At 37.1% G+C, this 16716-nt stretch overlaps 1 protein-coding gene across 4 annotated transcripts in view; it reads right to left on the bottom strand.

Annotated features, from left to right (window-relative positions):
• The window catches only part of USP45 (ubiquitin specific peptidase 45), a 57029-nt gene that overhangs the window by 35403 nt on the left and 4910 nt on the right, over positions 1-16716 (bottom strand). Inside the window, exons 2-5 of one of the 4 annotated variants that reach the window (XM_062572709.1) lie at positions 13698-13807; positions 11450-11619; positions 9704-9807; positions 8899-8999 (exon numbers count right to left, since the gene is read on the bottom strand). In XM_062572709.1, coding sequence (XP_062428693.1) covers positions 8899-8999; positions 9704-9807; positions 11450-11619; positions 13698-13797 — 475 coding nt within the window. In that variant the 5' untranslated portion in view covers positions 13798-13807. Of the gene's footprint in view, positions 1-938; positions 1266-8898; positions 9000-9703; positions 9808-11449; positions 11620-13697; positions 13808-16716 lie in introns of those variants that run through there. The other 3 variants (XM_062572711.1, XM_062572710.1, XM_062572712.1) reach the window with 3 other exon arrangements.

Here is a 16716-nt window from a genome sequence, read left to right as displayed (position 1 = left end):
TGTTCACTACACACCGCAGAAACACCACACAATAGCTATACTCTGCTTTTTGGTGCATTTAGAAAGAGGTAAGCAAAAGTTACCACCTGAATACTGAAGTTCTTTATCAATTACTGAACTTCATTTAAATTAGCTTGAACATCTCACTCAACAGCTGAATCTGAGTTGTTATCAGTTTTCCCAAATGCTACATTTTTCCCTCACCCACCTCCCTTTGTCACTGCCTGAGGAGCTGCTAGCACAACCCAAACACATACAATGCTGCTATTTGCTTTCATTCTAAAAACAAAAATTTGATAAAACTGCAATGGAGTATGCTACCAGTACAACATCTATGCACTTCCCTATTTGCCTTATTATTTAAATAGATGAGAGGCAGCAAAGTTAGACAGTCATTAACTTATAGCCTAGAGGTAATGGAAAGATTTGAGATAACAGTATTTACGCTGGAATTCTACTAGCAACTTTCATATTGTCATGGTTGCAGGACTAAATATGAACATTACTGACATCTGCAGTGTCTTAAATATTGATTAACAATGCACATCAATGTAAACGAGTTATGGACTTAATAGATGCCAAGAATTGTGATGCTGCAATCTATGCCTTGACATATGAATTCATGTATTTGTTCTAATGAGTTTCACAGTGAAGTCTCATTAAAGTGTTCTTGAGAAATAACTAACAGACCTATTTACGTTAATGAAATGTTCACGCTAAAACGTTCTTTTATGTACACTCCCAGATACTTTCTTGCTTAGAAGATGAAAAAAATATAATCAAATAAAAATAACCCCTTAAAAATACCTATTGCATCTTTAATGCAGTTTGTCTGCACTCTGTAACACTGTTAAGGAATATTTTTTTCCAACTTATATCTAAATTTGTCAAAATGCAGTTAAAGGTGCTTTGCTTTTTTTCTTGGTAATACTGCTTACACAGCTTTAAAATATCCTCCATTCCATTGGTGTGGAAAACGAAGACAGTACAAGGAGAAAGCAAGAGGCAAAATTCTCTTAGAAAAAAAGCAGACAAAGCATTTTTCAGCGTATCAGATGACAAACAGCTTGGGAGCTGTTTGCACCCTAAAGAGGCTCCCTGTTTTATGGGCTCTGTGTCCTTGGCATGTTCACAAGGTGCACACTACAGTGTCTGAAACTGTCCCATCCACGCGAGGCTCCCGAAGAACTTTAGCACAAGAATGAGTTCCAAATATCTGCAACTTGATGGCACTGGTCAGTCTCAGAAAGTTAGTATAATTACTGGAGTCTTCTTCCCCTCAGAGGAGTGTGCCATACAGAGAAGTGCTGGGGAGAAGAGATGGTTAAAAAAAAAAAAAAGTCAAAATTGTGTAACTAATTTGTGTATTAGTATACCACAGTTGTTGCGTTTATCCATCGGCATTCAAAAACATCTGGGACAGCATCTTAAAGTAAACAATGTTCACAAGGCCATCTGGACAAAACTGCAGGCAAAAATTAAAGCATAAGCATATGGAAAAGCAGATTTTTCTCTTCCCTTTAGCAGTACAGGATGACAAATGTCAAACCTAGATCTGTCCACGCTTCACTGTGCTATGCTTTGCAGCACCACCTGGCTCTCCTTGCACAGCCACCAAATATGGACAGCACTGCCACAGCAGACCGTATCTGCAGGGCAAACTCAATAAAAGCATTTCACTTCATGGTTAAATGGCAGCTTCACACAAGTAGCAAGGTTCCATTTGCTGAACCTTACATATAAATTATTTAAGGGGGAAAAAACAAAGTAAAAGCATCCAGTTTTGTGGCAAGAGCTGGATGAACATGTAGTTACAAAATGCAATAAATGACAAACAGAAATCTGATTTCAAAAAGCTAGAGAAGATGTACAGAGATAATGACAAATAGTAGTAAATTAAGAAGCCTGCTACTGACATCCAGAAATCTTCTTTCATTCAGAAAGATTTTAATTACTGCCTCTTACCTTTCAATCAAGTTTACAAATACATTTCCTGTGGCATTGTACTAGCTTTTTCTAACTATGAAAAAGTCTTGACAGAAAAGTGTTGCTTTGCTATTACAAGCATTATCTGGTATCTGTCTTATTCCATGCAAAGAATTTCAAGGACATACACCCAGCCATAGGATGAAGAGCAGTTCTTAATTTAACTCCGGAAAGTCCCCAGTCAGCAATAAATGACAGACAGGCCTAAAGCTGGATGTGTCTAGTTGACATGTGAAAAGTTGGTCAGTCTTAATAGAAGAGGCTGGTAATGACTGTGATAGCTAATATTTCCACAGATTGTGGCTGGAGGGTCTTCTGCAAGATAACCCAAAGATACAAGCACGTTTTAATCAAAGAGTAGTATGTAATTTTTTTAAGTGAATTTGCACTGAACTGTTTCATACACTGTTCAGAGCTCAATCTTGTAATTCTGCAACATTTTAAAAGGAGTGCTTTTGGAAAATAAAAGTGACTTTTAAGGCTGCATAGTCATAGCAAAAACTTTCACAAAACGGTTCTATCAAAATGGTTATAATCTCTTGGTATCCATAACGGCCTTACCACTCCTGGCCAAATAATGTTCTGAGAAAAGACAGAGTGGAAAAAGATACCCACGCAGTAACTCCTGTTGATGTTAACACGAGCAAGGCAGATGAAAAACATATATGTAATTAAAATTATATATTCATTTCTGCCTGCAGTTCACTATTACATCTTTCAGAGACTTAATGTGATTACTCCCCAACTTCTCTGCCTTTCTCAGGCACTGTGAACATCAGTCTCATGCAGGTCTATCCCTCTACAACCTGGACAGCGATAGATTTTGACTATTTTGACACAAACAACTTGAGCCATTTTGGGATTCTCACATTTGGACTATGCCTCTCTCTGTCAGATTACTTCTGCAGCTTTTCTGGAGAGATGGTCTTTCTAACCCAATCATACAGGAAAAACTCCCATCCAAGTGATCATTTTGTGCCTCAGTTACTACAACCTCCTTTTCCTCTGACAAAGTGTGCCTTGCACCACAGATACTCTGTCCCTTCGGCATGCCATACCTTACTTTGCTACTAGATCAGTGCCTGTCATTGATCCAGTGATAACAACCATTTCCTGCATATACTTCAATTCCCAGATGACTGTATTTGTGCTTTGCACCTGTGTGAGCTTCCTGCCATTACCCTTCTCCCCCCATCCTAGCAAAACTGTCCTTTTCACGGTATCTCCAGAAAAGATACCAGCAGCAAGAGACTGCTGGTGTGTTACCACTCTTGCCTACAATGCCGACCAATACTGTGTCACTGTTTCCTCCAGCATCATCATCTACTTGTGCTCATCTGTTGTCTTCTCTTGCAAGCTTTGTGGAGGTAGGAAACATCTTTTTGTCCCACAGCTGTACAGCACTAGCCTAATGGGCCTGTGACTGAGACTTTTAAGCACCACATTACTATGAACAGCTATTCAGTTTATCAATTAGAACAAGTCACCAGACCAGGGGTTAAAAAAACCAAAACCCAAAACACAGTGCTGACATGTTTTCCTGTAAAAGATGCTTAGAAAACTTACCACAGATTCTGTATCAATTCATTTTGACCGTATTTCAAATATTTGCAGTGTACACATACTTCTATACCTCTCTTCCTGAAACTGAAATGTATCTGGGGGTGCAGATGGCATGCAAGCAAAAATATAAATGATATTCAATTTTTCTTTTAGCTGGGGGAATAAGCATTTTTGCTCATCTTTTCAATACTTTTTTTTTTTTTAATTAGAAAGAAGGCTTCCAGGATATGCACTTTTATTCCAAGGTCAAGCCTTTTCTATTGAATACAACTCTGGTACTTCAGCCGAAGGTCTTCATAGTAAAAGCAAGGTTAATAGATTTCCTTTCTTTTACCAAGTTCTCATCATGCTGTATTATGAAATAGGCTACTAAATTGTCTGGCACTTATTTTTTTATTAAAAATTTAAGTTTTTTCAACATTGTACAATAATGAAAACCTAACCCTTAGAAAAACAGCACTGTTCGCTTCATAAATGGTCACTAGTTTCATGTTTTTTAACTAGTTTTATGGTTTTTATGTTATTTTAAGACTGATTTCTTTTACAGTGTTACAATGTACAATGTACAATGTTACTACCAAATTAAACATTACAAATTACAATTTTATTTCTGTAGTCCTGTCAGAATGTTTTAAACTAAATATTATGTCCACCCACCATGAAAGAACAAGATATTCAATCACCAATTCTGATCACCTATGCTCAAATGACTTGTGCTACTCCTCACAAGTAAATTAGTATGTAGACAGCAAAGGGAAGACTCTGAAGATGAAAAATCAAAGAATTCCAAAAGAAAAAAAAAATCCACTGATTTAGTTTTCATTTCTTTGCCACATGTACAATTAAAAGCAGCCCCTGACAAGTAAATACACGTGAAAGAAAATTCATGGCTGACAAGAGAAATGTCTTTTTCCTGAAGTGTATCTCCTATTTGGATAGTCAACATATTTGCTAGTTAACTACATTTCTAACTTCAAGTAGATTTAATGCGCTCATATACTTCCAAGCTTCAAAGTACATGTTGTAAAAGACAGTTTTGAAAGAACAACTTTATTTTTTCAGTACAATCCCTGGTCAACTGCCAGTATTCATGGTCAAACGCAAAATGGAAATCTATTCACATGATTTCTTGTTCCACGCAACTTACTAAACTTTACTTGTATTGTAAGAATATCTTTTTAACTTAGTTTTACAGCAGTTGTAGCCATTAAAACAAAAATCAAGTTTCTAAGTTTAACCTATTGGCAAAAGCAGGAGAGCTGAATTTATTAACAAAATCTCATTCCTCTACTTGACCTTCCCAGCCATAAATTTAATTACAAAATTTGAGGACAAATATTTTTCCTTCTCATTCTATGGCCACACAAACAAATTTAATCAACTGCTCTACAAAGAAATGCAGTCTGCAATCTTATGTCTTCACAGATATCGTTTCCCTTTTATAAAGGAAAATATGCACAATATTCATTTTTAAGACTGCAGAACAATTTCTTTTCTCCAGCAAATGAGCAGACACCCGGGCAGCAATGCCTCAGCATGGTTCCTGTGTACTACATGTGCATTATGTCCATGTGAAGCTCACAAGTGTGCCACACTGACAATACTGCACCTGCCTTTCTGTGAAAATCATCGTGGCCTACTAACCTTTTCCACAAAACAAATTTCTGGGTGGTACACCCTAGAAAGCAATCTTGCTTTATTCTTCCATCTTGTGCCCAACATGACCTCTTTAACCAAACAGACTCCTTTAAAGAAAAAAAAAGGGGGGGAGGAGAAGCAGCAGGCATTGCTGGGTACAACAAACCATAGGATCAGATGCGAAAATCACACAGCTGCAAGCATTCTTTTGGGAACCCAGCACTGGGATTTATCTCAATCACTTAATGTAATTACAAAAGTCAGTCATGTAGTAGTAATGTAATTTGCACATTTTTACAGCTGAAGTGAAGTCGAATCTTTATGAGAGGCTAAGTGAAAAGCAGGAATCCTGCTGCCACACTATTCCACCACATTAGTACCAAATGACAAGCATTTTGCTTTTGTTTATTTTCCAAGATGCATTAAGCAGGAAATCTATATACCCTCCTGCACGTTTAAACTAATTTAATTTATCTTTAAACAATTCCTTCGCTTAGAAGAACCAAAAAATCCTTAACAGTCCTCATCTCTTACTTATATCCATGCCCATATTGATTTTTTGCAAAAATTTCTACGTAATATATTATTTGAATTTTATGAAGCACCATGCCAACTAGTTCTTCAGAATATTTCATTCCAGATATGAAATAAAGTTTTGTTACACTGCCACATTCTGATATGAAGATTAAGCAACAGTGTCTTCACTTTGTCTGCTTTGTGAACTGGAAGAAAAAGTAAATGGGGGAAAGCACTAGATTAATTTTAAAGAAATGAAAAATAAGCTGTAAGGAACAAGTATTGTAAAACTGACCACTGATATTTCATGTTTCCCCACTTAAAATCAGAGTAATTTATTTTTACTATTAATTATTGCAATAAAATTCTTGATCTCTAGTAAATATAGAAAATAAAAAAAGATAAGAATTTAAAGAATGACAGTTATAGTGAAAATATCACTACAACATGAAATAGACTGTTACTCCTTTAAAAAAGTTAGTAATAGACTTAATTTTCACTGTTATACCTTGTCTCCTTTGTTTTCTGGACAACAATATGAATTATATTTGGATGTCAGATTTTACTAAAAAAAATCTTTAAAGGCATTTTAACTTAAAAAGAAAAATCTTACTTAAGTTATATTTCTTTACTGGAATCAACCATTGTTTCAGTATTTGGCAAAAAAAAAAAGAAAGAAAAAAGAAAAAAAAGCACTGCTGCTACATTTATCAAATTTAAAAAATAATGTCGATTTGGTTTGGAAGTTTCCTCTTAGACATATCAGCTATTTACCAATACAGCAGTGTTTCCTAGCTTCTTCAGTAAGTAGCCTGGACCAATGCAACAGACTATACCAGGAAAACAGCTTTTTCCTCTTTTCCTTTCCACTTAAGAAAGCCCAGCAAGTTGTATTTGTGCCAACATTCCCAGAGCTCTCAAAGCTCTCAAGAATTTGATCCTGATCGCTCAGTACAATCAGAATTTCTGGCAAATAGAAAACGTTGCTGGTTTCTAAGTTAAAAACATTAATGGATGTATGCACATATGCTTACTTTTTGCAGGAATACAAGCTAAGATGTGAGCCTCAGCCCTTTGCTGGAACGGAGCCAGAAGTACGGTTACCTTTCAGGGGCAACCCCCATGCGTTACGGAGTCGTGCTGCTAAGGTGGCCCCGCTGCAAAGCTTGCGTATGAATTCCTTAGTTCTGAACAGGCAAATGCCTCCCAGAAGTCAACGTGGCTATTCACGTGCTCAAAAACTGACACGTGCACAAATTCGAAGGATAAAGGGTACCTCTGCTGCCAGATTGCCCCCTAACACACCACTGTGGTACTCCGAGCTCGTTAAGCCAATACAAATTGGCACTGCTGCAAAAAAGAAGCGGTCTTGTCCACCCACCGCTCCTGGCAGCTCACTCCTACCCCTCCGGTTCCCTTCCACATGGAGTCCCGGCACAAGCATTAATGTCATCCTCGGTGAATCATACCAGGGAACTGATCCAGAGCAGAATTAACCCAGCAAAAATCCCACCCCTCTCAGCTCCCCAAACCAGCTCCCCACGCTACCCAATTAATGCCTGGGCCAGCACAAGGAGACTGCAAACAAATGAGCAGGAGCAAGCAGCCAGGGCCTTTTTGAAGCAGTGCCGGCTTAAAAAGCTTACGGAAATAGCTTATGGAAATGCGTTGTGAGACTCTGGTTTAAAACTTCACTGTATAATGCACTGAAAAAATATTCACTATAAAAACCAGTCCCACATCATCGGATGTGTCACACTGTTAATGCCCACATTTAGATCATTTTCAAGATTTCAGAGTAAGTATGATATACTCAGTACATTTAAATCACAAAATAGGCAACTACAGATAAAAAGCTAGGTGATAGCCAGTTTTTCATCTTAATGCCTGATATGAGAAACTGAAAGGAAATCTGCTTTAAATCAAACAGAAGAATTTGAAAAAAAAAAGAAAAAAAAACAATACATTTTTGATTCCTGCTTTTCTATTTGGAAGATATTTAAGTGAAATATGTCAGAATACCAGAACAGAATACAGAAAACCAAAATGAAATATAAACACCTCTATAACAGAAACATATTTTGACAAATTCTACTATAAAACTCATGATTTTTCAGAAACACTGAGTCTAATTTAAGTATACTTTTTCTAAGTTGGTTTGGAATTTTGGATGTTTAGTCTAAGACATTTCACAGAATAGTTCTGAACATCCAACTCAGAAAATTTTGGATGTTTTGAAGTTTCGTAAGTCAAGGGCGTAAAAAAAAATGAAGCATACAAAATTATATCACTCCTGAAAATCTTATCCAGTAGTTCAAAAAACAGAGTGAATATTTTTCCATTAAGTTAACTGAAACAAATACTTTAGCGTTTGCCTCTGCAAACAAGTGATCTCCTAGCACATGAAAACCTGAAACTGAAGCAGTGAATAAAAGTGAAATCATGTATAGTATTTTCACTGGGCCAAGTGAGAAGAACACAAAAAGTAGTAATTTGTTAATTTATTATAATTAAATAAATTATTACTTGTGACTAGATGAAAATGTAGAGTATGAATTTTTGAGTGACCTGTAGTAGGGGCTTTTTCCTCAAAAAAATATGTTACACTTCTTAAAACTACCAGAATTTATGTACACACAGCCAGAGGAATACATAGCCCAACCATAGTCCAACCCAGTAAGCCATACTGTTCCAATCTTACTTCTAACTGGGTGAGACTATCAGTCTCTGCTAAAAACTGCAACCAAGCTTTACCTAAGCTTTTGTGTGTGAGGACTATCTAAAACCTGGCGTATTGCATGAGCCACAAGCCTGAAATGCTGCAGACAGTGTTATGGTAGGGATGAACATCACCAGCACTGTGTACAAAGCTCTCTACACTATACCTGTACAGCGAAGAAACATAGCAGGATTCTAAAGTAAAAGAATTTAGTATGATTTTCTATCACAAATGAGCAGTCTATCAATTAAAACCCAAAGAAATCAATGAACAGACGTATTACATCCAACAATAGAGTACTACAAGATTCACTTACACAAACTTAAATTTAAAACTAATAACTTAATTATTAACTAAACTTAACTAAATTTAAGTTAATGTTTAGTATGTTTCAAAATCTGAGACGTGCTTTTTTTTTTTTTTTTTTAATAGGGACACTACGTTACAGAGGTCTCCACATAAAAGTGCAAACTTACTTGGTTCAGCTCTGGAACCATGTTTTTGAAGAAAGTCAACTATCTGAGCCAAAACCTTTTTGTTGCAATGTGTTGACAGCTCTTCGTCGCATTCGTAACACCTAAACAAAAGAAGAAACAAACTGGAATTCAGGAAAGCATTACTTGAGCTCTATACTAAAAAGAGGAATAACATTGAATTCCTTCATCCTATACACACTCTTCTGCAGATCAGCCTTGATTCACTTCAGTGCTCACAGATCTAAATAATCTCAATTTATAGCCCTGGGAATACTTAGAAGCAAGAAAGAAGGTCAAAATCCTATAACCAGCCAACTCTTACAGACCACAAGGAACTCATGAATTGCTACCTTAGGCTGTTTCATCTTCTTCCATGGCAACACACTATGGTGGCCATTACAAAAACCGTAATTCAGCCTGCAAGTCAGAACATTTTGTCTACATCAAATTAACTGACATAATGGAGAAAGTTAGTTGATATGATTGATAATTACTTAACAGGAAGAAACCTATGTTTGGGCAATGGAGGAGATGAGGTGAATACAACAGGTCTCATTCACTATGGGGAAACAAACCAGAACCACACTTTATTTGGTTTGTCTTCTCTGAGTGTCCTAAGGGCAAACTATTTTTCTTCTGCTCTCCAGAAAGCCTTCCTTTCCTCTTTGCAGACCTAGCTAAAGTATTCATTTTACTTGTTAGAATTATTCCTTAACATAAGAAGATACCGCTTTAAGTTAAAAGTAGTCCTGACACATAGCATCTATAACAAAATTTATATATAAACATGCATACCCATTCTTACCATATGATCCATGTGCTGAGACTAATAACAATGCAATGAGGTTCTGTGTGTGCTGTTTGGAAGTGTTTTAGAGAATGCTGGCCTTCTGAGTTCTTACTACATCCCTAGAAATGGAAATATTAACACAGTGAGAAAAATTGGAAAGTAGGAAAATAGAATATAGTTTTGTAGTAAATAAACTATAAAATTTTTACTTTATTAGGCAGAAATCTATAGTATCCTAAATACTCAGAGCTATAACAGCTGTCTGGAATGCTCTTAGCATTCTCAAGGAATGAGAGGGTTTAACAGTGTTTAAAATCCAGTAATAAAGAGATCAGTCAACTTTTTTTTTCCCAAAAATAAACATATTTTCTTTTTATCAATAAAGGAAAATCTATTACGACACAAAATTGCAATCTCATCTTTTCTACTTGAAAAAAAGTCATGTGTACGTAAAAATTATTAAATTTGTTTTTAGTTATTAGAAGTAATTTCCACTTCTTTAATAAGTAAAATAAACATTATCAACAGAGAGTAAATCGTACAATTCACAACACACACTCACACATACCAAAAAATCTCTAAAAAATGTAAACAAAAGGACTACATGATTTTATTTGATCCATAGATCAAGGAAAGGAACACCTCAGATAACCATTACTCCTCAAGAATTGTACATGTACTCCAGACATCAAAAGCAAAAGACACATGAATTGGTTTTGTACTGAAAAGCCACTCAGAATACATTATTTAGTACAATTTTGAGAAAAAGCATTTGCATTTTTTCAAGTATCTACAGAGTAGGACTTAGAAGACAAAGTGAACAGGCTTCAAGACTGGTCTCTAAATGATATGCAAGTTTTAGAGGCTGTCTCAAGAGCATAAATGTGAAAAATCAGAGATTTAGTTCCTTTTAAAAGCTCTCCTAAATTACCAACTTACATAAATACTCAATAAGCTCTCCTCAGAATGAGTTAACTGTCTTCTGAAACCTGCCAATAGCATGTCTTTGCAAAGTCAAATCTGTTCAAACAATACTTGTATCAGTTTGCCTCTGCTCATATTATGGCACTGTACCTACAGAAAGTCTAAGAAAATTATGAAATGCTTTATTTGGGCAACTATTAGCTGAATCAAGCATGTCACTGCCCGCCAGATCAATTTTTAAGTATCAGTCTTTACTTCACTCTCAGGCTAGGAATCTGCATGAGTCCCTGTGGTCAGGACCTGCCATTTTAACCTCCAAGGTTTGGAGGTTTGATGACAAATGATCCAACCTAAAGGCTAGACGCCACGAAAAGCAGCAGCATGCTTACCCCTGCACAGTCCTTTCTTCTAGCTTTCAGTCAAATCTAGTAATACAGTATCCACAGTGTAAGCCAATTCAGCAATATACATATTCATTTATTTATTTGTTTGTATTTGCAGGACTTTCTACCAGATCAGCCAGCTAAACTGATGTATTTTGCAACTGTACAGTTCCTGGAGCTGTATTAACGTAATTGGCAAGAGCCTGCAGTTGAAGAACAGAGAACTGATGGGACTACCTCTTAGTATCTGCAATGCCAAACTGCACCCTAATACATAAACCTAACCCAAAACACTGCTGAAATCCAGCCATCGGGAAAACAAGACCACAACCAAGAACTTATCTCACAGTTTCACTGAAGGTAACAAGATTCCATAGAGACAGGATCTATACTGGTCACATTTTCTAGCAAATCAAAGCCTATTTACCTCCATAAATTTACAGTATAAGCTTACCTGAGAGCCACATTTGAGGCACAGCCACACATCCGAAGGTGCCACAGGCTCACCATCGCTCATCCGTCTCTCCTTCAGACATTCTGAACATATTGACCACACGTTCTGAGCTACCGCTCTTTTCACATGATGCACATCCACTGCTTGGCTCACATGCTGGCAGGTTAAGCCTTGAGAAAATGGCACATATCCACTTTTAGCAATTAAAAACAATAATTCTGAAAGAGAGCAGGTTTACACTGGAAGATTGAATCTTCAGTAAGATTAGCATTAGGAAAAAAATAGCAAAGAACTCAAATAGCAAAAACTGGCCAACAGCTCCTCCATATATGGAATTCTATGAGGGATCCAGTCTGGGCTTTCCACAGGGAAAATCATTTTCAAGTTAATTAACACTACCTCTTAAAAACAGCTAAACTTAAGGACTACTTTGTAAAAAATTCGCTTTCCTGATTTTTTTTTTTTGTCAGCAGTAAAATATTACACAAAACTATTTTTGCGTATATCAACAGTTAACATCCCTTCCTATCCTTTAAGGAGGATTTCCAGATATATCACTTACCCATCCATTCCTACAACTGCCCACTTCAAATGTGATTATCAACCACTATTATTCTTTGTCAATTCTTTGCACCAACTCCAATGAAATATCATAGAAAATCTAGGTATGAAGAGACCTCTGGAGGGCATTTGGTCAAAACCCACACTCAAAGCAGAGCCAACTACAGATTTAGATTAGATTGCTGAATGCTTTCTTCAGCTGAGTTTTGAGTAGCTCCAAGGATGGAGGTTTCACCATCACTAGAAACTCTGTTTTCTGTCTCACTATCCTCATGGGGAAAAAAATAATTTCCTTATATCTGATCAAACTTCCCTTGCCCTAAGGTCTGCTGTCTCTAATCCTTTCACTGTGGACCTTCAAGAAGGGTCTGGCTCTACCTTCTCTATAACCTGCCACCAGGCTGTCAAAGAAAGAAACTTTACTCTCTCTCTCTTCTCTAGGCTACACAAACTCATTTCCACCAACCCTTCTTCATACGCTATATGCTCCATCCCCTTAAGCACCTTGTGAGTTGGCTCACTGCTGGACTCACTCTAGTATGTCCATATCTTTCTTGTACTAGGGAGCCAACGGACATAGTATTCCAGATGAAGTCTTACAAGTGTCAAAAAGGCATGAAGAATCACTTCCTGCTACCTGTCAGCTTCACTCTTGCTGTATCATGACATAGTAGGTGCATGCCAGTAGGACTCCCCGAAGCTTTTCTGCAAAGCTGCTTTCAAGCCATCAGTTCCCAGTCTGTACTACTGTATGTGGTTATTTTGGCCTAGGTGCAGGATTCACTTGCCTTTGTTGAACTCCATGGAGTTTCTGTCAGCACATTTTTCCAGCCAGTCTGAATCACTCTGAATGGCAGACCTATCCTCCAAGATACTGACTACTCTTCCGAATTTGTTGATATGAAAATGACAGAGCGTGGCCTCACAGTGCCATCATCCAGCTCTCTCAACACTCTTAGATGCATCTCATCTGATCCCATAGATGTGCATTATGTTCAACTTGCTTTAGCACTCTCAATCTTCTACTCTGGATAATGCTTAAATTTCCTCAAGTCTGCCACTGGGCTCAGGGACGCAAGAGGACTGAGTGCAAACCTCGTACGTGAAGACTGAAGCACACGTGAAACACTTAGTTCCTTAGCCTTTCCTAAGTCCCTTGACACCAGCTCCCCACCTTTCAAGCAGTACACTCACAGTTTCGTTAGCCTTCATTTAACTGTCAGAGTATTCACACAAACTTTTCTTCTTGCTTTTCACATCCCTCATTAGATTCAACTCCAAATCAGTTTGGCTTACCCGATCCCACCCCTGCATACTCAGGACCCCCTGAGGGTAGCCCAACCCTCCTTCCACCTCCTGCATGCTTCCTTTTTGCATCTGAGCTCAGTCAGAAGCTGCTTGTTTGATGAAGCAGCCCTCCGCCATGCCTGCTTGACTTTCTGTACATTGGAAAGGGCTGCTCCTGTGCTTTGGAGAGGTTGTCACTCAAGATCAACCAGCTCTCCCGCCCTTCAGGGCAGTCACGTAGTGTAACAACTGATCATGTCACAAACGTTTGATTGAAGGTACTTACGCTATGAATTCAAACAGGAAAAGCATTTCACTCTACCACTGCTTTGTGTTTTTCACAAGTCAACATGGAAAATATCCCTCAGCCTCAGGGCCCAGCATCACTTAATGTATTTACCTGCAATATCATCTGACGAGTCTTCATCCTGTGGCCTATTAGGCCTTTTGTTTCTCTTTGCTTTCTCAGAGTTAGCTCTTGATGGATCTTTCACCCGCATCTGTTACTTACTAGGAAAGAGAAACAGGGATTGTTTTATTGTCAAAATACTTCATCAAATTTAGAGAGTTTAAACCCTGAAAGCCTGAGATCAAATCACATATTCAAAACTCATAATTCACAAACAGTTTTAGGCTTTGATTAAAGAGTATTGAGTAATAATAAATATGAAAGTGTCAGAAATGAACTCTTAGATATACTGAAATAGCAACTATATTGCATGAAGTTACAAACTGTATCTGTAGCTACGTGACATGCACACTTCCAGTCAGCAGTGTTAAATAGCTGAGATACTGGCATTTTCTTTTGTTGTTTTAAAGTAAACTGCTACAGAGTTCCATATGTACCTTGTAAGAAAAACTTTATTAAAATAGAAGCATCTCTTTCTTAACATATTTTCCAAAAGAAACAAGGTTGGTGTCACCATTAACCTGTGTGCACTCCCTAAAAGCTTTCAAATAGTTCAAACAATGCCTTCTTCTTGTGGTATCATCTGCGGGTTACTAATGTCACCTGTTCCACTAATACGGAAATATTTTTAACTGTACTACCACATCTATGTATATGAAACAACTGAAATGTCCTAAGTCTGGTAATACTAATAAATACATTCTCTCTGTAGATCAACCAGGTTAAGAGCTTCTCAAAGTCTAAAAATTTGTCCAAGTTTTTAATTCTTCTGTGCATACGCAATTAGATCTTTGAAACTGAGAGACTGAAACCCTGAGCTGCACTAGAAATGATCTGGTTTTTGAGCTCAGTATTCTCCTCCTTTTCATCTGTTGTGCCAATCACTGAAGAAGTCTGCCACAGTGATACTGAAGGACCATCACTGGTGTCTGAGTAGACCTCACTGAAGTAAAGCGGGCAATTCATTCCTCAGAGCTACTGTTCCAGGCATCTTACAAATTCAGACAGACATCTCTGCATCTGTCACACTTACTGTTAGTGATGGGGGTTTTCTGCATGGCCACAGCAATTACAGATTTACTTTGGGAACAGCAAAATTATGCACAGTAAGAAAGAAACCTTTACTCTCTGAGTCCTTGCAGTGCTGCCTTCATTCTTCACGCCTCCTCAACCTTTCAGAATACTTCATTATTTTTGTAAAATGATACACAGCAATCAGTGTATACTAGATTAAACATCATAACATTCTTAAATTACATATACTTAGAAGTCTGAAGCTTCAAACACTAAGACACAAATAAACAATGCCACTGAACTCAGGTTGGCTGATTTTACAGGTTTGCAAATGTAAAACCTAAAGCTTGTTAGCTAAACTATAGCTTTGACTAGACCACAAATTTCTGGCTTGTTTTACACACCTCATTAATGATAATTCCCAATATGTTATTCTCTTACCCTACATATATGACAGCAATTTAATTGCTTTTAATCACTTTCTAATACTTGTAAGGTCTAAAACATTCAATTCCAAGCAAGTCTAGTGAAATCAGTTGTTGAGAGTAACACAACTGCTGAATAGCTTAAACCGTAATAATCACATGGCTTGGTATAACAAATTTTGCTGTAAGAAATCAGAGTCATCACCATGGAGCTTTACCTCAAGATAAATTTCACCTGCATTCCTTTGCATTTCCACTAGCTTTTGAACTTATACAAAAGACTGAGTTAACAAATGCAGTCCTTAATTTAAAAACGTACGATCTGTAAGAAAAACATTATATATCATTTATATAATTTAAAAAATGAAGTAGTGAATGAGTTAAATTAAATAACTATATGTTCTACATGCAGTAATTATTGGTAGGAGTATTTTTTAATGTTAGGCATCAAAATATATACAACAATCCAAATAGACAAAAAAGGGCAGGTACAGCAAGTGTCAAGCCTGCAGTGAAATTCATGTTCACAGAACAAGATCTGACTATTCCAGCTCTTGAGTATTTATATTCAACTACATTCAAAATCCCTAATGTGTATCTGCGGCTGTGCATCACAGTATCCCTATAAAAGGAAAAGGTGCTTCAGATCCAAACACTTTTAAGTGCTTATTTCTGCCTTGTCATCTTATAATTTAAATGCAAGCTATTGTGAAACTATCAATCATCAGTTACTGCAAAGCAGCTTAGCTGAGCACAAAACATTTTCCAAGCAGGAAAGTTCTGCTTAATACAAGTTCCGAACAGAATTCAGTTTACCAAATATGGCTTGAAAAATGTATTATTCACAGGTATCTTGTTTTGTAGATCTCTCAGCAACATTTAACACTGTAAACTACTAGAGCATGCTTGCCAACACATGTAAGGCAAAGACATTGATCAAACTGTACGACTGATACAGACTCTATTAGAAAACTGGTGATATTACACTAAATGACATAACCAATCAATAGCAAAGACAGAAAAAAAGGCCTCCCTAGAGGAATGTAGTTTTGTTTAGGTTACTCAACATGGACACAAATGATCACACAAGTTCATTTCAGCATAAAAAGTTTTATCTATTTGGACAGATTATGTAAGACTGTACAAACCACATGACTTTCAATTGGGTGAATTCTGTTCATACCAGTACACTTCAGGATCTCAGACAACTTTAGGAAAGAACAATTAATGCATCAGAGCAGCTGAAGTCTTTTCCACCTCGGAAATCGTAACAGGCAACTTAATATTATCTGCCAATGGGCAACTTAATATTATCTGGAACAGGGCATCAGTAGCCCACCAGTGGAACCCACGCTACATAGTCCTTCAGGACACATGGAAAATTAGCATCTGGAATGACTGAAAATGTGGCATTTTCATCACAAAATAATTAACAAGGCATTAGAAATAAACACAGACACAGCAACCAAGCATTCATACTGCAGATTTGGGAATCCACTGATCAATGTAGAGATTTTTCGGTTGTCTTTTAGTAAGAGTGGGTAGAACAAAAGATAACATGCACCACTACA

The sequence above is a fragment of the Rhea pennata genome, chromosome 3 (assembly GCF_028389875.1).
Source record: "Rhea pennata isolate bPtePen1 chromosome 3, bPtePen1.pri, whole genome shotgun sequence".
Taxonomy (NCBI): Eukaryota; Metazoa; Chordata; class Aves; order Rheiformes; family Rheidae; genus Rhea; species Rhea pennata.
The sequence above is the reverse complement of the archived record's forward strand: the minus strand, read 5'-3'. Positions and strand labels throughout refer to the sequence as shown.